The sequence below is a fragment of the Bos javanicus genome, chromosome 10 (assembly GCF_032452875.1).
Source record: "Bos javanicus breed banteng chromosome 10, ARS-OSU_banteng_1.0, whole genome shotgun sequence".
Classification (NCBI taxonomy): Eukaryota; Metazoa; Chordata; class Mammalia; order Artiodactyla; family Bovidae; genus Bos; species Bos javanicus.
Window position 1 is genome coordinate 22,545,780 of NC_083877.1, and position 17,385 is coordinate 22,563,164.

The 17,385-nt window shown below is 39.7% G+C and overlaps 1 gene segment (V, D, J or C); it reads right to left on the minus strand.

Moving 5' to 3' along the window:
* Positions 1-11,224: 11,224 nt before the first annotated feature.
* LOC133255878 (T cell receptor alpha variable 12-3-like) lies at positions 11,225-12,584 on the minus strand. The segment is given in 2 exon segments: positions 11,225-12,210; positions 12,298-12,584. Coding segments are annotated over 2 exon segments (381 nt in total).
* Between the last annotated feature and the right edge of the window lie 4,801 nt (positions 12,585-17,385).

Consider the following 17,385-nt stretch of genomic DNA (forward strand, 5'->3'; position numbering starts at 1 on the left):
TGTTTTCTATCAAACCTCAACATGAATCAGCCATAGGTATACATGTATCCCCTCCCTTTTGAACTTCCCTCCCATCTCCCCATCCCACCCTTCTAGGTTGATACAGAGCCCTTGTTTGAATTTCTTGAGCTGTACAGCAAATTCCCATTGGCTATCTATTTTACACATATTAATGTAAGTTTCCATGTTACTTTTTCCAGACATCTCACCCTCTCCTCCCCTCTCCCTATGTCCATAAGTGTATTCTCTATGTCTATTTTTCTACTGCTGCCCTGTAAATAAATTCTTCAGTACCATTTTTCTAGATTCCATATATGTGTGTTAGAATATGATATTTATCTGTCTCCTGATTCACTTCACTCTGTATAATAGGTTCTAGGTTCATCCATCTTATCAGAAATGACTCAAATGTATTCCTTTTTATGGCTGAGTAATATTCCATTGTGTATATGTGCCACAACTTCTTTATCCATTCATCTGTTGATGGACATATAGGTTGCTTCCATATTCTAGCTATTGTAAATAGTGCTGCAGGAATAATGGGATACATGTATCTTTTTCAACCCTCGTTTCCTCCGGGTATATGTCTAGGAGTGGGATTGCTAGGTCATATGGTGATAGTTTTTTAAGGAATCTCCATACTGTCTTTCATAATGGCTGTATCAACCTACAGTACCACCAACAGTGCCAAGAGTGTTCCCTTTTCTCCACATGCTCTCCAGCATTTATTGTTTGTAGGCTTTTTGATGTTGGCCATACTGACTGTTGTGAGGTGATATCTCATTGTAGTTTTGATTTGCATTTCTCTAATGAGTGATGTTGCACATCTTTTCATGTGTTTGTTAGCCATCTGTATGTCTTCTTTGGAGAAATGTCTGTTTAGGTCTTTTCCCCACTTTTTGATTGGGTTGTTTGCTTTTCCGACATTGAGTTCTATAAGCTGCTTGTATATTTCAGAAATTAATCCTTTGTCAGTTATTTCATTTGCTATTATTTTCTCCCATTCTGAGGGTTGTCTTTTCACCTTGCTTATAGTTTCCTTTCCTGTGCAAAAGATTTTAAGTTTAACCAGGTCTCACTCATTTATTTTTGTTTTTATTTCCATTACTCTAGGAGATGGGTCATAGAGGATCTTGCTTTGATTTATGTCATCGAGTGTTCTGCCTATGTTTTCCTTTATGAGTTTTATAGTTTCTGGTCTTACATTTAGGTCTTCAATCCATTTTGAGTTTATCTTTGTGTATGGTGTTAGGAAGTGTTCTAATTTCATTCTTTTGCACATAGCCATCCAGTTTCCCAAGCACCATTTATTGAAGAGGCTGTCTTTGCCCCATTGTATATTCTTGCCTTCTTTGTCAAAAATAAGGTACCCATAGGTGCATGGGTTTATTTCTGGCTTTTCTATCTTGTTCCATTGGTCTATATTTCTGTTTTTGTGTCAGTACAATACTGACTTGATGACTGTAGCTTTGTAGTATAATCTGAAGTCAGGAAGGTTGATTCCTCCAGCTCCATTCTTCTTTCTCAAGACTGCTTTGGCTATTTGGGGTCTTTTGTGTTTCCATACGAATTGTGAATTTTTTTATTCTGTTCTGTGAAAAATGCCATTGGTAATTTGATCAGTTCAGTTCAGTTCAGTCTTTCGGTCGTGTTTGAATCTTTGTGACCCCATGAACCACAGCACGCCAGGCCTCTCTGTCCATCACCGTTTCCCGGAGTCCACCCAAACCCATATCCATTGAGTTGGTGATGTCATCCAACCATCTTATCCTCAGTCGTCCCCTTCTCCTCCGGCCCTCAATCTTTCCCAGCATCAGGGTCTTTTCCAATGAGTCAGCTCTTTGCATCAGGTGGCCAAAGTGTTGGAGTTTCAACTTCAGCATCAGTCCTTCCAATGAACACCCAGGACTGATCTGCTTTAGGATGGACTGGTTGGAACTCATTGCAGTGCATTAGGGACTGCATTGAATCTGTAGATTGCATTTGGTAGTATAGTCATTTTCACAATACTGATTCTTCCTACCCAGGAACATGGAACTCTCCATCTGTTTATGTCATCTTTGATTTCTTTCATCAGTGTCTTATAATTTTCTGTGTACAGTTATTTTGTCTTCATAGGTATGTTTATTCCTAGATATTTAATTCTTTTTGTTGCAGTGGTGAATGGGATTGAGTCCTTCATTTCTCTTTCTGATTTTTCATTGTTAGTATATAGAAATGCAAGAGATTTCTATGTATTGATTTTGTATCCTGCAACCTTGCTAAATTCATTGATTAGCTCTAGTAATTTTCTGATACTATTTTTAGGGTTTTCTATGTACAGTGTCATGATATTTGCAAACAGTGAGAAATTTATTTCTTCTTTTCCATTCTGGATTCCTTTTATTTCTTTTTCTTCTCTGATTGCTGTAGCGAGGACTTCCAGAAGTATATTGAATAATAGTGGCAAAAGTAGACACCCTTGTCCTGTTCCTGATCTTAGGGAGAATGCTTTCAGTTTTTCACCATTGAGAATAATGTTTGCTGTAGGCTTATCATACATGGCCTTTACTATGTTGAGGTAGGTTCCGTCTATGCCCATTTTTTAAAAAGTTTGAATGAATTTGTGAATGGGTGCTGAATTTTGTCAAAGGTTTTTTCTGCATCTATTGAGATTATCATATGGCTCTTATCTTTCAATTTGTTAATATGGTGTATCACATTGATTGATTTGCATATATTGAAGAATCCTTGAATCCCTGGAATAAACTCAACTTGATCATTGTGTATGAGCTTTTTGATGTGTTGGTGAGTTCTGTTTGCTAAAATTTTGTTGAGGGTTTTTGCATCTGTGTCATCAGGGCTATTGGCCTGTAGTTTTCTTTTTTTGTGTTGTCTTTGTCTGGCTTTGGTATTTGGGTGATAGTGGCCTCATAGAATGAGTTTGGAAGTGTACCTTCCTCTGCAATTTTTTGAAAGAGATTTAGAAGGATAGGCATTAGCTCTTCTCTAAATGTTTGATAGAATTCTCCTGTGAAGCCATCTGGTCCTGGGCTTTTGGTTTTTGGGAGATTTTTGATCACTGCTTCAATTTCAGTGATTGTAACTGGGTTGTTCACAATTTCTATTTCTTCCTGGTTCAGTCTTGGAAGATTGAACTTTCCTAAGAATCTGTCCATTTCTTCCAAGTTATCCATTTTATTGCCATATATTTGTTCATAATGGTCTCTTATAATACTTTGTATTTCTGCACTGTGTGTTGTTACCTCTCCTTTTTCATTTCTAATTTTGTTGATTCTTCCCTGTTTTTTTCTCTTTAAGTCTGGCTAAAGGCTTGTCAATTTTGTTTATCTCCTTAAAAAAAAAAAACGCTTTTAGTTTTATTAATCTTTACTATTGTTTCTTTCATTTATTTTTCATTTATTTCTGCTTGAACCTTTATGATTTCTTTCCTTCTACTAATTTTGATGTTTTTTTTCTTCTTCTTTTTCCAGTTGTTTTAGGTGTAAAGTTAGGTTGTCTATTCAATGTTTCTTGAGGTAGGGTTGTATTGCTATAAACTTCCCTCTTAGGACTGCTTTTGCTGCATCCCATAGGTTTTGAGTTGTCATTTTTCATTGCCATTTGTTTCTAGAAATTTTCTGATTTCCCTTTTTATTTCTTCAGTAACCTGTTGGTTATTTAGAAACGTGTTGTTTAATCTTTAATCCATGTGTTTTTTTCTTATAGTTTGTTTTTCTTGTAATTGGTCTCTAGTCTCATAGCATTGTGGTCATAGAAGATGCTTGATACAATTTCAATTTTATTAAATTTACTGAGGTTTGATTTGTGGTCTACCCTGGAGAATGTTCCATGTGCACTTGAGAAGAAGGTGTATTCTGCATTTGGATGGAATGTCTTGAAGATATCAATGAGATCCATCTCATCTAATGTATCATTTAAGACTTGTGTTTCCTTATTAATTTTCTGTTTTGATGATTTGTCCATTGGTGTGAGTGGGGTGTTAAAGTCTCCTACTATTATTGTGTTACCGTCAATTTCTCCTTTTATGTCTGTTAGTGTTTGTCTTATGTATTGAGGTACTCCTATGCTGGGTGCATAGGTATTTACAATTGTTATGTCTTCCTCTTGGATTGTTCCCTTGATCATTATGTAGTGTCCTTCCTTATTTTTTGTAACCTTCTTTATTTTGAGGTCTATTTTGTCTGATATGAGGATTGCTACTCCAGCTTTCTTTTGCTTCCCATTTGCATGAGTGGGAAGTCTATATATGTCTTTTGTTCTGAGGTGGGTTTCTTGTAGATAGCATATGTATGGGTCTTATTTTTATATCCACTCAGCCAGTCTGTGTCTTTTGGTTGGAGCATTTAGTCCATTCACATTTAAAGGAATTATTGATATATATGTTCCTATTGCCATTTTCTTAACTGCTTGGGGTTGATTTTGTAGATCTTTTTTCTTCTCTTGTATTTCTTGACTATATAAGTCCATTTAACATTTGTTGTAAAGCTGGTTTGGTGTTACTGGATTCTCTTAACTTTTGCTTGTCTGAAAAGCTTTTTATTTCTCCATCAATTTTGAATGAGATCATTTCTGGGTACAGTAATCTTGGTTGTAGGTTTTTCCCTTTCAGTACTTTAAATATATCCTGCCATTCCCTTCTGGCTGGCAGAGTTTCTGCTGAAAGATCAGCTGTTAGGTGTATGGGGTTTCCCTTGTATGTTACTTGTTGCTTCTCCCTTGCTGCTCTTAATATTCTTTATTTGTGTTTGGTCTTTGTTAGTTTGATTAGTATATGTCTTGGTATGTTTCTCCTTGGGTTTATCCTGTATGGGACTCTTTGTGCCTCTTGGACTTGATTGACTTTGATTTTCCATGTTGGGGAAATTTTCAACTATAATCTCTTAAAAAAATTTCTCACTGCCCCCCCCCTCCCACCCCCATCGACAGAGAAGCCTGGCAGGCCACAGTCTACAGGGTTGCAGAGTTGGACACTACTGAAGCTACCCTGTGTGCATAGGTGCAAGACTTTTTCTTGCCTGTGGCAGCTCTGCCCCAGTAAGAGTTGAGCATGAAGGTGGCACAGCTGCTTGGCTTGTGGGGACCCTGATGGCACCAAGTGTGCAGGGACATGGACTGCCTCCACCGCAGGAGTTATGGCCCTATTGGAGTCTTTTTGAGCCTCTTGTAGCTGTGATCAGAAGGCTTCTTTGGCCAGTCTTTCTCCAAGGCTCTGCCCATTCAGGCACTTAGAGGGCTTCCTTGCCTGGGGTCCTTCTCTGTTTCTCAGGTGTATCAGGCACATAGAGGAGCCCCGTCCCCCCTCCCACCAGTTGGGGTCCTACTCTGTAGAGGGGTGCATAAGGCACTTAATGGGGCACCCTGGGTGGGGTCCTACTCTGTAGTTCTATGGTCAGGTATTTGATGGGCCAGCCTCCCTATTGTTCAGCTGCCAATGCTGGCGTGTAGGGGGAGAGAGGCTATAGTGATGGCTCCACCCACTACGTGTGACTCAGCAGTATCGCCTTGCTTCCATGGCTGCCCGGCTTTTCTGCACAGGCGTTTCACACTACAAACTCCTCCCTCACATCCCCTGATCTGTCTCTCTGCAGTCAACAGCAGCCCTCACCCGGGGATTGCTCCACAATCCCTAAACTCCAGCTCCCAGCCACTGTGCCATCTGGGGTCTGTATGGCTGTGGCAAGGACCCTCTGATTTTCATTCCATTTAAGCTGCCACAGATCAGCTGTTTTCACTCTCAGCCTTAAATGTTTCTTCTCTGACTCAGACAATTGCCCCAGTGTGGGGATTGGACCCCTGCTTCAGTTCCCTCACCTGCTGAGAGCAGGTCCAGTCCTACTAACACTCCTATTTCCCCCCTAGTTCCTTCTCCTACTGAGTTTTGTGTAGGTCTATAGGTCTATATATTCTTTTCTGCTGATCAGATATTCCTGTCCACTCTCATTTGCTGTTCTGCATGTACTTCTGTATCTGAAGGTGTATTCCTGATGTTATCCATGGAGAGAGATGTACTCCACATCCACCTACTCCTCTGCCATCTTGTTCTCCCTCCTAATTTTATTTCTTTTTTATGTCTTTACCTGAGTGGCCATATTTTCTATAATGGAAATGCATTATTTTTATGTTAAGATAATTCACTAAAGGTTATTATCATTAAGAAAAAAAAATAAATTAGAATAATATCTACTGAAATGTAGGAATGCACATAACTGTACTATATGAAAAATAAAACATATATATATATATATATATATGCTTAGCCCTATGGACTACAGTCCACCAGGTTTCTCTGTCCGTGGGATTTTCCAGGCAAGAATACTGGAGTGGGTTGTGATTTACTACTCTGTTATATAGAATCCTGTGTACAAAGGACCTTGGAAGGCTGCGGTCCATGGGGTCGCTGAGGGTCAGACATGACTGAGCGACTTTACTTTCACTTTTCACTTTCATGCATTGGAGAAGGAAATGGCAACCCACTCCAGTGTTCTTGCCTGGAGAATCCCAGGGATGGGGGAGCCTGGTGGGCTGCCATCTATGAGGTCACACAGAGTTGGACACGACTGAAGTGACTTAGCAGCATATATATGTATATACACGTCAATATTCAGTTCAGTTGCTCAGTCGTGTCTGACTCTTTGTGAATCCCATGGACTACAGCACGCCAGGCTTCCCTGTCCATCACCAACTCCTGGAGTTTACCCAAACTCATGTCCATTGAGTTGGTGATGCCATCTAACCATCTCACCCTGTGTCGTCCCCTTCTCCCCCTGCCTTCAATCTTTCCCAACATCAGGGTCTTTTCAAATGAGTCAGCTCTTCGCATCAGGTGGCCAAAATATTTGCGTTTCAGCTTTGATATCAGTCCTTCCAATGAACACCCAGGACTGATTTCCTTTAGGATGGACTGGTTGGATCTCTTGCAGTCCAAGGGACTCTCAAGAGTCTTCTTCAACACCATAGTTTAAAAGCATCAATTCTTCTGTATTCAGTTTTCTTTATAGTTCAACTCTCACATCCATACATGACTACTGGAAAAACCATAGCCTTGGCTAGACGGACCTTTGTTGACAAAGTAATGTCTCTGGTTTTTAATATGCTGTCTAGGTTGGTCATAAATTTCCTTCCAAGGAGTAAGCATCTTTTAATTTCATGGTTGCAATCACCATCTGCAGTGATTTTGGAGCCCCCCCCCCGCCCCCCGGCAAATAAACAGTTTCCACTGTTTCCCTATTTATTTGCCATGAAATGATGGGGCCAGATGCCATGATCTTAGTCTTTTGAATGTTGAGTTTTAAGCCAACTTTTTGACTCTCCTCTTTCACTTTCATCAAGAGGCTCTTTAGTTCTTCTTCACTTTCTGCCATAAGGGTGGTGTCATCTGCATATCTGAGGTTATTGATATTTCTCCCTGCAACTTTTACTAAAAGTTTAAAGAAAATAGAAACATAATTACATTAAAAGAAAATGCCAGATTTTTTTTTCTTTAATTTGTTATGATTTAAAGGTGAGAGTCAATTTCAGGACTGTGAGTTGAAAACCTTCAGTGAATGCAGTTTGCGATGGTTTTTCCTGTAACACAATCATCTGTTTCCTTTCCATTCTTCAGTTATGCTTTTCCGTTTAGGGTCTGAGGGTCCTCATCAGCTCCTGCAGCAGGTGAGTCTGGAGTACAAGCTCTGAGGTTTTGGTCTTACAGTTTTCATTGTTCCTCTTACTGTGAGCATCCTGAGTGCACAGACATACTCCTTCTAGTCTCCTGGCTTCACAGCTCAGATGGTGAGAATGACAGTGTTGGCTGCTTTCTGCAAGTTCTCAGAAAATTGTCTGTTCCTAGAAGCTGCTGAACTTCGAACAATCACTTGAAAAATATCATATCTCCCCACTGGGACGCCACCTAAACCAAGAAAGAAAATAACTGGATTACTTGTAAAGTATTTGCAGTTCAGAGCCAAGATCCCCCTTCTGTAAAGATGCCAGGTTAGGATAGAATGATTCTTTGAGTGCTGCTGAAACCAGCAGAAAAAGTAGCAACAGAGAACAGGCCAGGCTGGATCTGTGACTCACAGTGCAATAGTTCTGGACAACCTGTTTAGAACCTCTACAAGCCCCAGTGTCTGAAGAAGACTGCAGAAGAAATTGCAGCCTGATCTCTTTTACTCTTTCCCTCTCCTTCACTGCAAGCATCTTTCAGAAAAGCTTCCACCTCCAGGTGACTCAGTCCCTGCTGAGGAAGATGGAATTACAACTGCCCATGGCAGTCTTGGGCAGCACATGTGGGCAGTCCTCTGATCTCCCCGAGTAAAATCTGGTGTGTTCTGACAAGCCCAAGGCTCCACTCTGCTCTGTGTGCATGGCCAGCCTCATGCAGAGCACTGGAGTTGTGCGCGATGCTGCAGCCACAGGTGGAAACATGACAACCAATACAATATGTCGACACTCAATCATGTCACTATTCCCCACAGTTATCTGAGTTTAATCCTTTTTATGTTTCCTATTAGACTTCAACATCAGGCTTGATTCCCTGTTATTGAGCATTTTGAAGAGACATAGTTTTCTTTGATTGGAGAGAAAGGAATGAAGGAAAAACTTGGCAGCATCAACCAGAGTTGCGTTATAGGAAAGTTTACAAATATGGAAGAGAGGGGTTTTGCTATCCTGCCCAAGAACCATAAGAATCATGCCAAATGAACAGCAATTTATATAAGCCATATATTCAGATTCAGTTCATTTCAGTTCAGTCACTCAGTCGTGTCCAACTCTTTGTGACCCCATGAACCACAGCACGCCAGGCTTCCCTGTCCATCACCAACTCCCGGAGTTTACTCAAACTTATGTCCATTGAATCAGTGATGCCATCCAACCATCTCATCCTCTGTTATTCCCTTCTCCTCCCTCCTTCAATCTTTCCCAGTATCAGGGTCTTTTCCAATGAGTCCGTTCTTCAAATCAGGTGGCCAAGGTATTGGAGTTTCAGCTTCAACATCAGTCCTTACAATAAATATTCAGGACTGATTTCCTTTAGGATGGACTGGTTGGATCTCCTTGCAGTCCAAGGGACTCTCAAGAGTCTTCTCCCAACACCACAGTTCAAAAGCATCGATTCTTCGGTGCTCAGCTGTCTTTATAGCCCAACTCTCACATCCATACATGACTACTGGAAAAACCATAGCTTTGACTAGACAGACCTTTGTTGGCTCTGGAGAAAGGGGTTTCTGTGAAGAAAGTCTTCTTCCTGGTCACTGAGCATGGTGACAATGAGAAACAAGAAAAACCTAGACTAGATTCAGAAATACCTTCTAAATAAAGTCAGAAGATTTGATTTGTGTTCCATTCTGCCACTTACTAGTCATGTGATGTTGGTCAGTTAATCTTCTAAGCCTTGGTTCACTACCTCATAGAGAAATTGTATTATTACTATTACTGGTAGTATTAAATAAGATGAAGACAATTGAGACAATGAATTACTTTGTATGAATTAAAAGGGAATGAAATGATCTCTATCTATCAACATGGCTAGTTTTCAAATCCATTTTGTGAGTAAAATAAAGGGAAGTTGCTGAGTAAAACATATGTATTAACATTGATATAATGAATTACTTTGCATGAATTAAAAGGAAATGAAATGATCTCTATCTATTAACATGGGTTGTCTTCAAGACTATTTTGTGAGTAAAATAAAGGGAAGTTGCTGAGTAAAACATGTCTGTTAACATTTATGTAAAAATGCCACAAAATAACAGTACATATTTTCCATGAGTACATGTATACATATATGCCCATATTAATTATGATAAAGGGCTGTAATATATATTACCATATAAGCCTAAAGCAGCATTTACCTCTAGGAAAAGAGACCAGATGAAGATGTGAGCAGGAAGGACTTATGCCTTACCTGTAATGTTCCAATAATGTTCCAACTTTTTAAAAATGAGAAGGTATTCATCTCTTAAAGACAATTCAATATATAACTTTTTTATTGGAGTATAGTTGATTTATAATGTGTTAATTTCTGGTATGTAGCAAAGTGATGTGATTCAGTTATACATATACACATTCCTTTCTGTATTCCTTCCTGTTATGGTTTACCACAGGATATTGAACATAGTTCCCTGTGCTATACAGTAGGACCTTTTTGTTTATCCATCTGCTAATCCTAATCCATCTTTCCCCCACCCCGCTTGGCAACCACAAGTGTGTTTTCTAGGTCTGTGAGTCTGTTTCTGTTTCATAGATAAGTTCATTTGTGCCATAGTTTAGATTCCACAATTTTTAACTATTTTAAAACAATCATCAGACAAAATTAATTATGAAGATTATAGCTTTAACTTATCTTCTTTCTTTGAGGCCAAAAGTTGTTTCCCATGAGAGGTCAATGGAGATTTCTGAATGCTTGGCACAATCAGTTCAATCTTCCACTGACTGGTCTACTCTAGAGTGAAGAGCTGAAGGTTGCTTTTTCTTATTTATCCATGTAAAAGATGAGGTGGAGACATACACAGCGCATTCCAGGGAGTGGGGGGGAGGGCTCTGTCAGTGGGTCTGGGACAACTAAGGAAGAGGATTTAGGGGGCAGTGAACCATAAAGCTGGTGCCTCCAGTTCAAGAGAGGAGGAAGAGCCAGGGATGCTGAGCTGGAATTGAGAAGAGTCCTCAGTTGTTTCACACTAGCTACAAAGTTTGGAGCTAAGACTTGAAAAACATTTTGTTTATGTAGAAATAAGTTCTCTTATAATGACTGGTGCAGTTATTCAGCCACAGTGAGGCTGGTGCAGGCTTCACTGTGAACTGCACGAACCCTAGGTTTCTAGCCTGGGAGCCGCTTGTGGTTAACACAAGGCTAACAAGGCTGCTTGTGCTAACACAGTTTATAATGAATTAGGTTTAAAGTCTTACTTTGTCTTTTATACCCTGTCCAACATTTGTACAAGGATGCTAGGTTTTGGATGGTAGTAGACAGTTAGAAGTGTGGTTTGAACCATTGCAGCAGGTGTCCTCTGACTCAAGCAGCCTGTGTGAAAATTTCCCTTACTCACTTGGCCTCCTGTCTCCAACTGGAAAGGTAAGAACTGACAAAGAAATATGGTATTATTATCTCTAATTTCAGGAAATAAGAATTCCAAAAGCTTAAGCTATTTGCTTACAACTGAATAGCTGTAATGTAGTCAGAGCAGAATTTTTCTGATCTCATATCTCCAAACTACCATGATGTGTCTTACAAAAAAAAAAAAAAATCAGTGTGTATTTTTTAATTAATTTATTTTAATTGGATGCTAATTACTTTACAATACTGTAAAGTATTGTACAATACTTCCTCCCCCATCCCATCCCTCAGGGTCATCCCAGTGCACCAGCCCCTGAACACCCTGTCTCATGCATCGAACCTGGACTGGCAATCTATTTCACATATGATAATATACATGTTTCAGTGCTATTCTCTCAAATCATCCCACCCTCGCCCTCTCCCACAGAGTCCAAAAGTCTATTCTTTATATCTGTGTTTCTTTTGCTATCTCGTATATAGGCTCATTGTTATCATCTTTCTAAATTCCATATATATGCTTTAGTATACTGTATTGGTGTTTTTCTTTCTGACTTACTTCACTCTGTATAATAGGCTCCAGTTTCATCCACCTCGTTAGGACTGATTCAAATACATTCTTTTTAATAGCTGAGTAATATTCCATCGTGCATAGGTACCACAGCTTTCTTATCTATTCATCTGCCGATGGACATCTAGGCTGCTTCCATGTCCTGGCTATTGTAAACAGTGCTGCGATGAACATTGGGGTACATGTGTCTCTTTCAATTCTGGTTTCCTCAGTGTGGTTTTGGGTGCTACATTCTGCTTCCTCCTGTGCGTTGATGTTCTTGTACGGCCACCCTATGCAGTATTCTCTTTGTGCCTCTCCAGGGCACAGAGATACAAGGCTGTGTCTGCAGGCACCACCTTTTTGATGTACAAATTTGTTGTGTTGGCTGTATTATCTGAGTAAAACCGTTCTGTGGCAAAACTGGCATATCCTTTTCCAGAGGACCCCCATTGTCTGTAGAGAATATATTCTGGTGCCTGATTTGGATATTGTCGATACCAGAGGACACTAATGAAGCTCTTAGATGAAGTATAATAATTACAAAAGAGGCTCACAGTCTTCCCCTCTTCTCCAGACACTTCTGACTCCTGGGATCTGATCCAGTCTGCTCTCCTCAGCCCTGAAACACAAAGCAGACCTCAACCAAGGCTCATTCAGGCTGCCTCCTCCAGGAGGGCAACTCAGATGCAGGACAGGACTCAGTTACCTGGAAGGGCCAGTGCTAGAAGTGAAGTGAAGATAAACTTCATATTCGTCATTCTTCTGGATCTCTTGGTAATGAGTTTACATTATTTGGTGACAGCTTCCAAGAGGACAGTGTCTCAGAATCAGGTCACTGGGTTTCAGATCAGAAATGGGAGGAGCTCAACTGAACTACATAAGAAGATTTTTTTTTTTTAAAGAAACAAAACTATCTTTTCTTGCAGAGACTTTGAAAAACACTGGTTCTTTGAAATAATGTAAACTTCCCACATCTCTCTAGACTTATTTTTTAATGTTTGTGAACAAGATGAAATGGAAAGTAGAAATGCTTAACTGTCCACAGTGGTAATTCCTGTAGGTTGAGGTTATAGGTGTTTCTTTAACATGATTTTCTTTGTTCTTTTTTTTTTTTTATGACAAATAAATACTGGTCTTGTAATTAGAATATTTCTTTTGGTGACAGGCTACTCTTTTGAGATGTAAATTCTGTTGGTTCTTGTTAATAGAAGGAAGCAGGAATGAATGAAAAAGAAACAGTTCCCATTTCAGCTGCGTTTTCGCCCCAGGACTAAACTAAATTGCAAGCTCTTCATATCCCTGAGCCAATGACCAGCTGTGAGAGGAGTTACCATGTTCTTTGTATCTCAGGGGTCTTCTGGAAAAAAACATACAAGCAGACAAAAAGTCTAACACCAATGTTTTCTTTTAGAAGTCTAGGTAGATTCAGCAAAATGAAAAAAAGAAAAAAGGAGGGGATGGGGGGGTCATAGTCTGGAATGATAGGGTAGCTTCTTAGAGTCCAGAAAGGGCAGAAGAGCACATTCTGCTTGACTGGTGGGTAAGAGGACCTGCTGCTCATGGAGGTCTGCGTTTTAAGTGGTATCAATGCCCGGAATGCCATTTGTGTAAATGCCCTCCTTGTGTAGCTCTGAACTAGTGCAAAGACATGTGTTCAAATACTCCACAGGAGGTTTTGGTCATGAGAGATGCCTTTCCATCAAAGCACCAGATGTATGTATTTTGAGATACAGACTCAGGGCTGTGGGAGCTTATAAAAACTCATTTATGTTTTGAGTGTATCTCCTGAGGACTTTCTGGTTATATTGTGAAGAGGTGGGATACCCTGGATTCAAGCATGTCAGAAAAGGAAAAAAAGAAGCAGGGGGTGAGGAGAGCCTTAAAAATCCTATTGAATAAGAAACATAGTTTTTAAGGCAGAAGCTTAAATAAAACAACATAGTTGATTTCAGTTCAGTTCAGTCGATTAGTCATGTCTGACTCTTTGCGACCCCATGAATCGCAGCACGCCAGGACTCCCTATCCATCACCAACTCCTGGAGTTCACTCAAACTCACGTCCATCAAGTCAGTGATGCCATCCAGCCATCTCATCCTCTGTCGTCCCCTTCTCCTCCTGCCCCCAATCCGTCCCAGCATCAGAGTCTTTTCCAGTGAGTCAATTCTTCCCATGAGGTGGCCAAAGTACTGGAGTTTCAGCTTTCGCGTCATTCCTTCCAAACACCCAGGACCGATCTCTTTTAGAATGAACTGGTTGGATCTCCTTGCAGTCCAAGGGACTCTCAAGAGTCTTCTCCAACACCACAGTTCAAAAGCAACAATTCTTTGGTGCTCAGCTTTCTTCACAGTCCAACTTTCACATCCATACATGACCACTGGAAAAACCATAGCCTTGACTAGATGGACCTTTGTTGGCAAAGTAATGTCTCTGCTTTTTAATATGCTATCTAGGTTGGTCATAACTTTCCTTCCAAGGAGTAAGTGTCTTTTAATTTCGTGGCTGCAATCACCATCTGCAGTGATTTTGAGTAGAAATTAAACTAAGAACACTTGAAACAAGGTGATGGCATTGTACTGTTTCTTTAACTTAATGTTATCCTATAAACACTATTGATATCACTTCATAATCTCTATATTTTTGAATGTTGAGTTTTAAGCCAACTTTATCACTCTCCTCTTTCACTTTCATCAACAGGTGCTTTAGTTCCTCTTCACTTTCTGCCATAAGGGTGGTGTCATCTGCATATCTGAGGTTATTGATATTTCTCCCAGCAATCTTGATTCCAGCTTGTGCTTCATCCAGCCTTGCATTTCTCATGATGTACTCTGCATATACGTTAAATAAGCAGGGTGACAATATACAGCCTTGATGTACTCCTTTCCCAATTTGGAACCAGTCTGTTGTTCCATGGCTGGTTCTAACTGTTGCTTCTTGACCTGCATACACATTTCTCAGGAGGCAGGTAATGTGGTCTGGTATTCCCATCTCTTGAATTCTCCACAGTTTGTTTTAATCTACATAGTCAAAGGCTTTGGTGTAAATAATAAAGCAGAAGTAGATGTTTTTCTGGAATTCTCTTGCTTTTTCAATCATCCAATGGATGTTTGCAATTTGATCTCTGGTTCCTCTGCCTTTTCTAAATCCAGTTTGAACATCTGGAAGTTCATTGTTCATGTACTGTTGAAGCCTGGCTTGCAGAATTTTGAGTGTTACTTTGCTAGCATGTGAGATGAGTGCAATTTCTGGAAAAGCTGGCTTAAAGCTCAACATTCAAAAAACTAAGATCATGTCACCTGCTCCCATCACTTCATGGCAAGTAGATGGGGAAAAATGGAAGCAGTGAGAGACTATGTTTTCTTGGGCTCCAAAGTCACTGCAGATGGTGACTGCAGCCATGAAATTAAAAGACACTTGTACCTTGGAAGAGAAGCTATGACCAACCTAGACAGCATACTAAAAACCAGAGACATTACTTTGCCAACAAAGGTCCGTCTAGTCAAAGCTATAGTTTTTCCAGTAGTCATGTATGGATGTGAGATTTGGACTGTAAAGAAAGGTGAGTGCCGAAGAATTGATGTTTTTGAACTGTGGTGTTGGAGAAGACTCTTGAGAGTCCCTTGGACTGTAAGGAGATCCAACCAGTCCATCCTAAAGGAAATCAGTCCTGAATATTCATTGGAAGGGCTGATGCTGAAGCTGAAACTCCAATACTTTGGCCATCTGATGCAAAGAACTGACTCATCTGAGAAGACTCTGATGCTGGAAAAGATTGAAGGCAGGAGGAGAAGGGGATGACAGGATGAGATGGTTGGATGGCATCACTGACTCAATCAACCTGAATTTGAGCAAGTTCCGGGAGTTGGTGATGGACAGGGAAGCCTGGTGTGCTGCAGTCTATGTGGTCTCAAAGAGTTGGACATGACTGAGTGACTTAACTGAACTGAATCTCTATATTTTAGAGTATTTTAAAAAATATACTCTAACAAGTAGGCTCCATCCTATGGGTGAATATTTTGTTTCTGAATATAGCACCTCAAGTTTCATGTTTCTCATTTTTTTTTTTCTTCTAGTAAATTTCTTCTTTAGGAAAAATTCAGTAGAATTCATGGGATTCATGACTATATAGCCATCTGCTGAGAATGAAAAGGACCTACTTTATCTTGATGAGTTGTCAAGAATGACAAGGGAGATGGCCAGGTAAAAACCATGTCCCAGGTTGTCATAAAAGGGCCCTGAATTCAGCCTATATGTTGAAAATCTCATAAACTCCCTTCCTTACCATGCATGAAAGGAGTAACTAAAATTAAGAAATATTTTAAACAGATTGAAAACCAGATCAAATAATGCAATAGACTTCCTTTACCCACCACATGAATTTTATAAATATTAAAAACTTATCATAACTTATAAACATTTATATATGACTGTGTATTTAATGCATTGGAGGCTAAGTGTCTGACAGGTCTTGTATATGGGAAAACTTGAGGGCATGTGGACTGTAAATTGCTGAGGGTAAGATGATTTCTACAGTGAATAATGAGTTAACACTGTGATTTTTATTTTTCAGTGTTTGGCCTTGTATACTTCTTGAGGATTAAGAATTGGGGGAGGGTGATAAGATAAAAACCCAGTTTACATACAACTTTTGAGGAACACACCTCCTGCATTAAAGAAGGCCATCTGCAGAGTGATTAGTCATCAGCCTCCTAGACCTTTTCTTCCTACAACTTCAAATGAAAAAAGAAATATTTTGTCTTTTTCTTCCTGTTGTCTTCACTTTATATTTGCCATAGAGTTTCTTACTTCAATTTTGTAGCCTTAAATAAATTAAAGATGAGTTCTTATCCCATCCCTGGCTTCTGGCTCTTTGTGTAGAAAGAAAAGGAGGAAAGAAAAATGGAAAGAGAGGTGTGTGGAGGCTGAAGAAAGGCAGCAACATCCTGGCACATTTAACTCTGTTTCTTCCTTTAATGATTATCTGCTGTTCTCCTGCTCTGTCTCCTCCTTTCCTGGTCAGTGTAATCAGAGCTGTGCTCAACTTGCAATGTGTTTTCTTAACACTCATGAGCCCAAGTTGTCTTTATTGTCTGCATTCTTCTACAGACAGGGTATTAGAACACTCCACTTATAGGTTAATCTTTAAAATTGATTATCAGGAGAAATAGGTCATTTTGTAGCTTTACCACCTTCCCAGTTTAAGGGATAGCATTAATCTGCTACCAATAAAAAATCTTGTTTTAATGCTGTGTCATTTGGTCTTGTATTGGTCTTGTCATAATCCAGCGACACTGTATATGTCAGATAATAACCCTATAATGCAGTTTCAGTTTCCTGGGATTTTGTTATTTTATTTTATTTTTAAACTTTACATAATTGTATTAGTTTTGCCAAATATCAAAATGAATCCGCCACAGGTATACATGTGTTCCCCATCCCGAACCCTCCTCCCTCCTCCCTCCCCATACCATCGCTCTGGGCCGTCCCAGTGCACCAGCCCCATGCATCCAGCATCGTGCATCGAACCTGGACTGGCAACTCGTTTCCTACATGATATTTTACATGTTTCATTGGGATTTTGTTATTTTAAAATGAAACATATTGTATTTTTTTTCTCCTTGCAGGCAGTTTAAACAGTAAAGAATATTATAAAGCAGAAAAATAATAAATAGTACTAAGCCTTTGGGTTTCCCAGGTGGTGTTAGTAGTAAAGAACCTGCCTGCCAATGCAAAGAAGTGCACTGTAGATGTAAAGTAGATGTAAAGAGATGCAGGTTCAATCCCTTGGTCAGGAAAA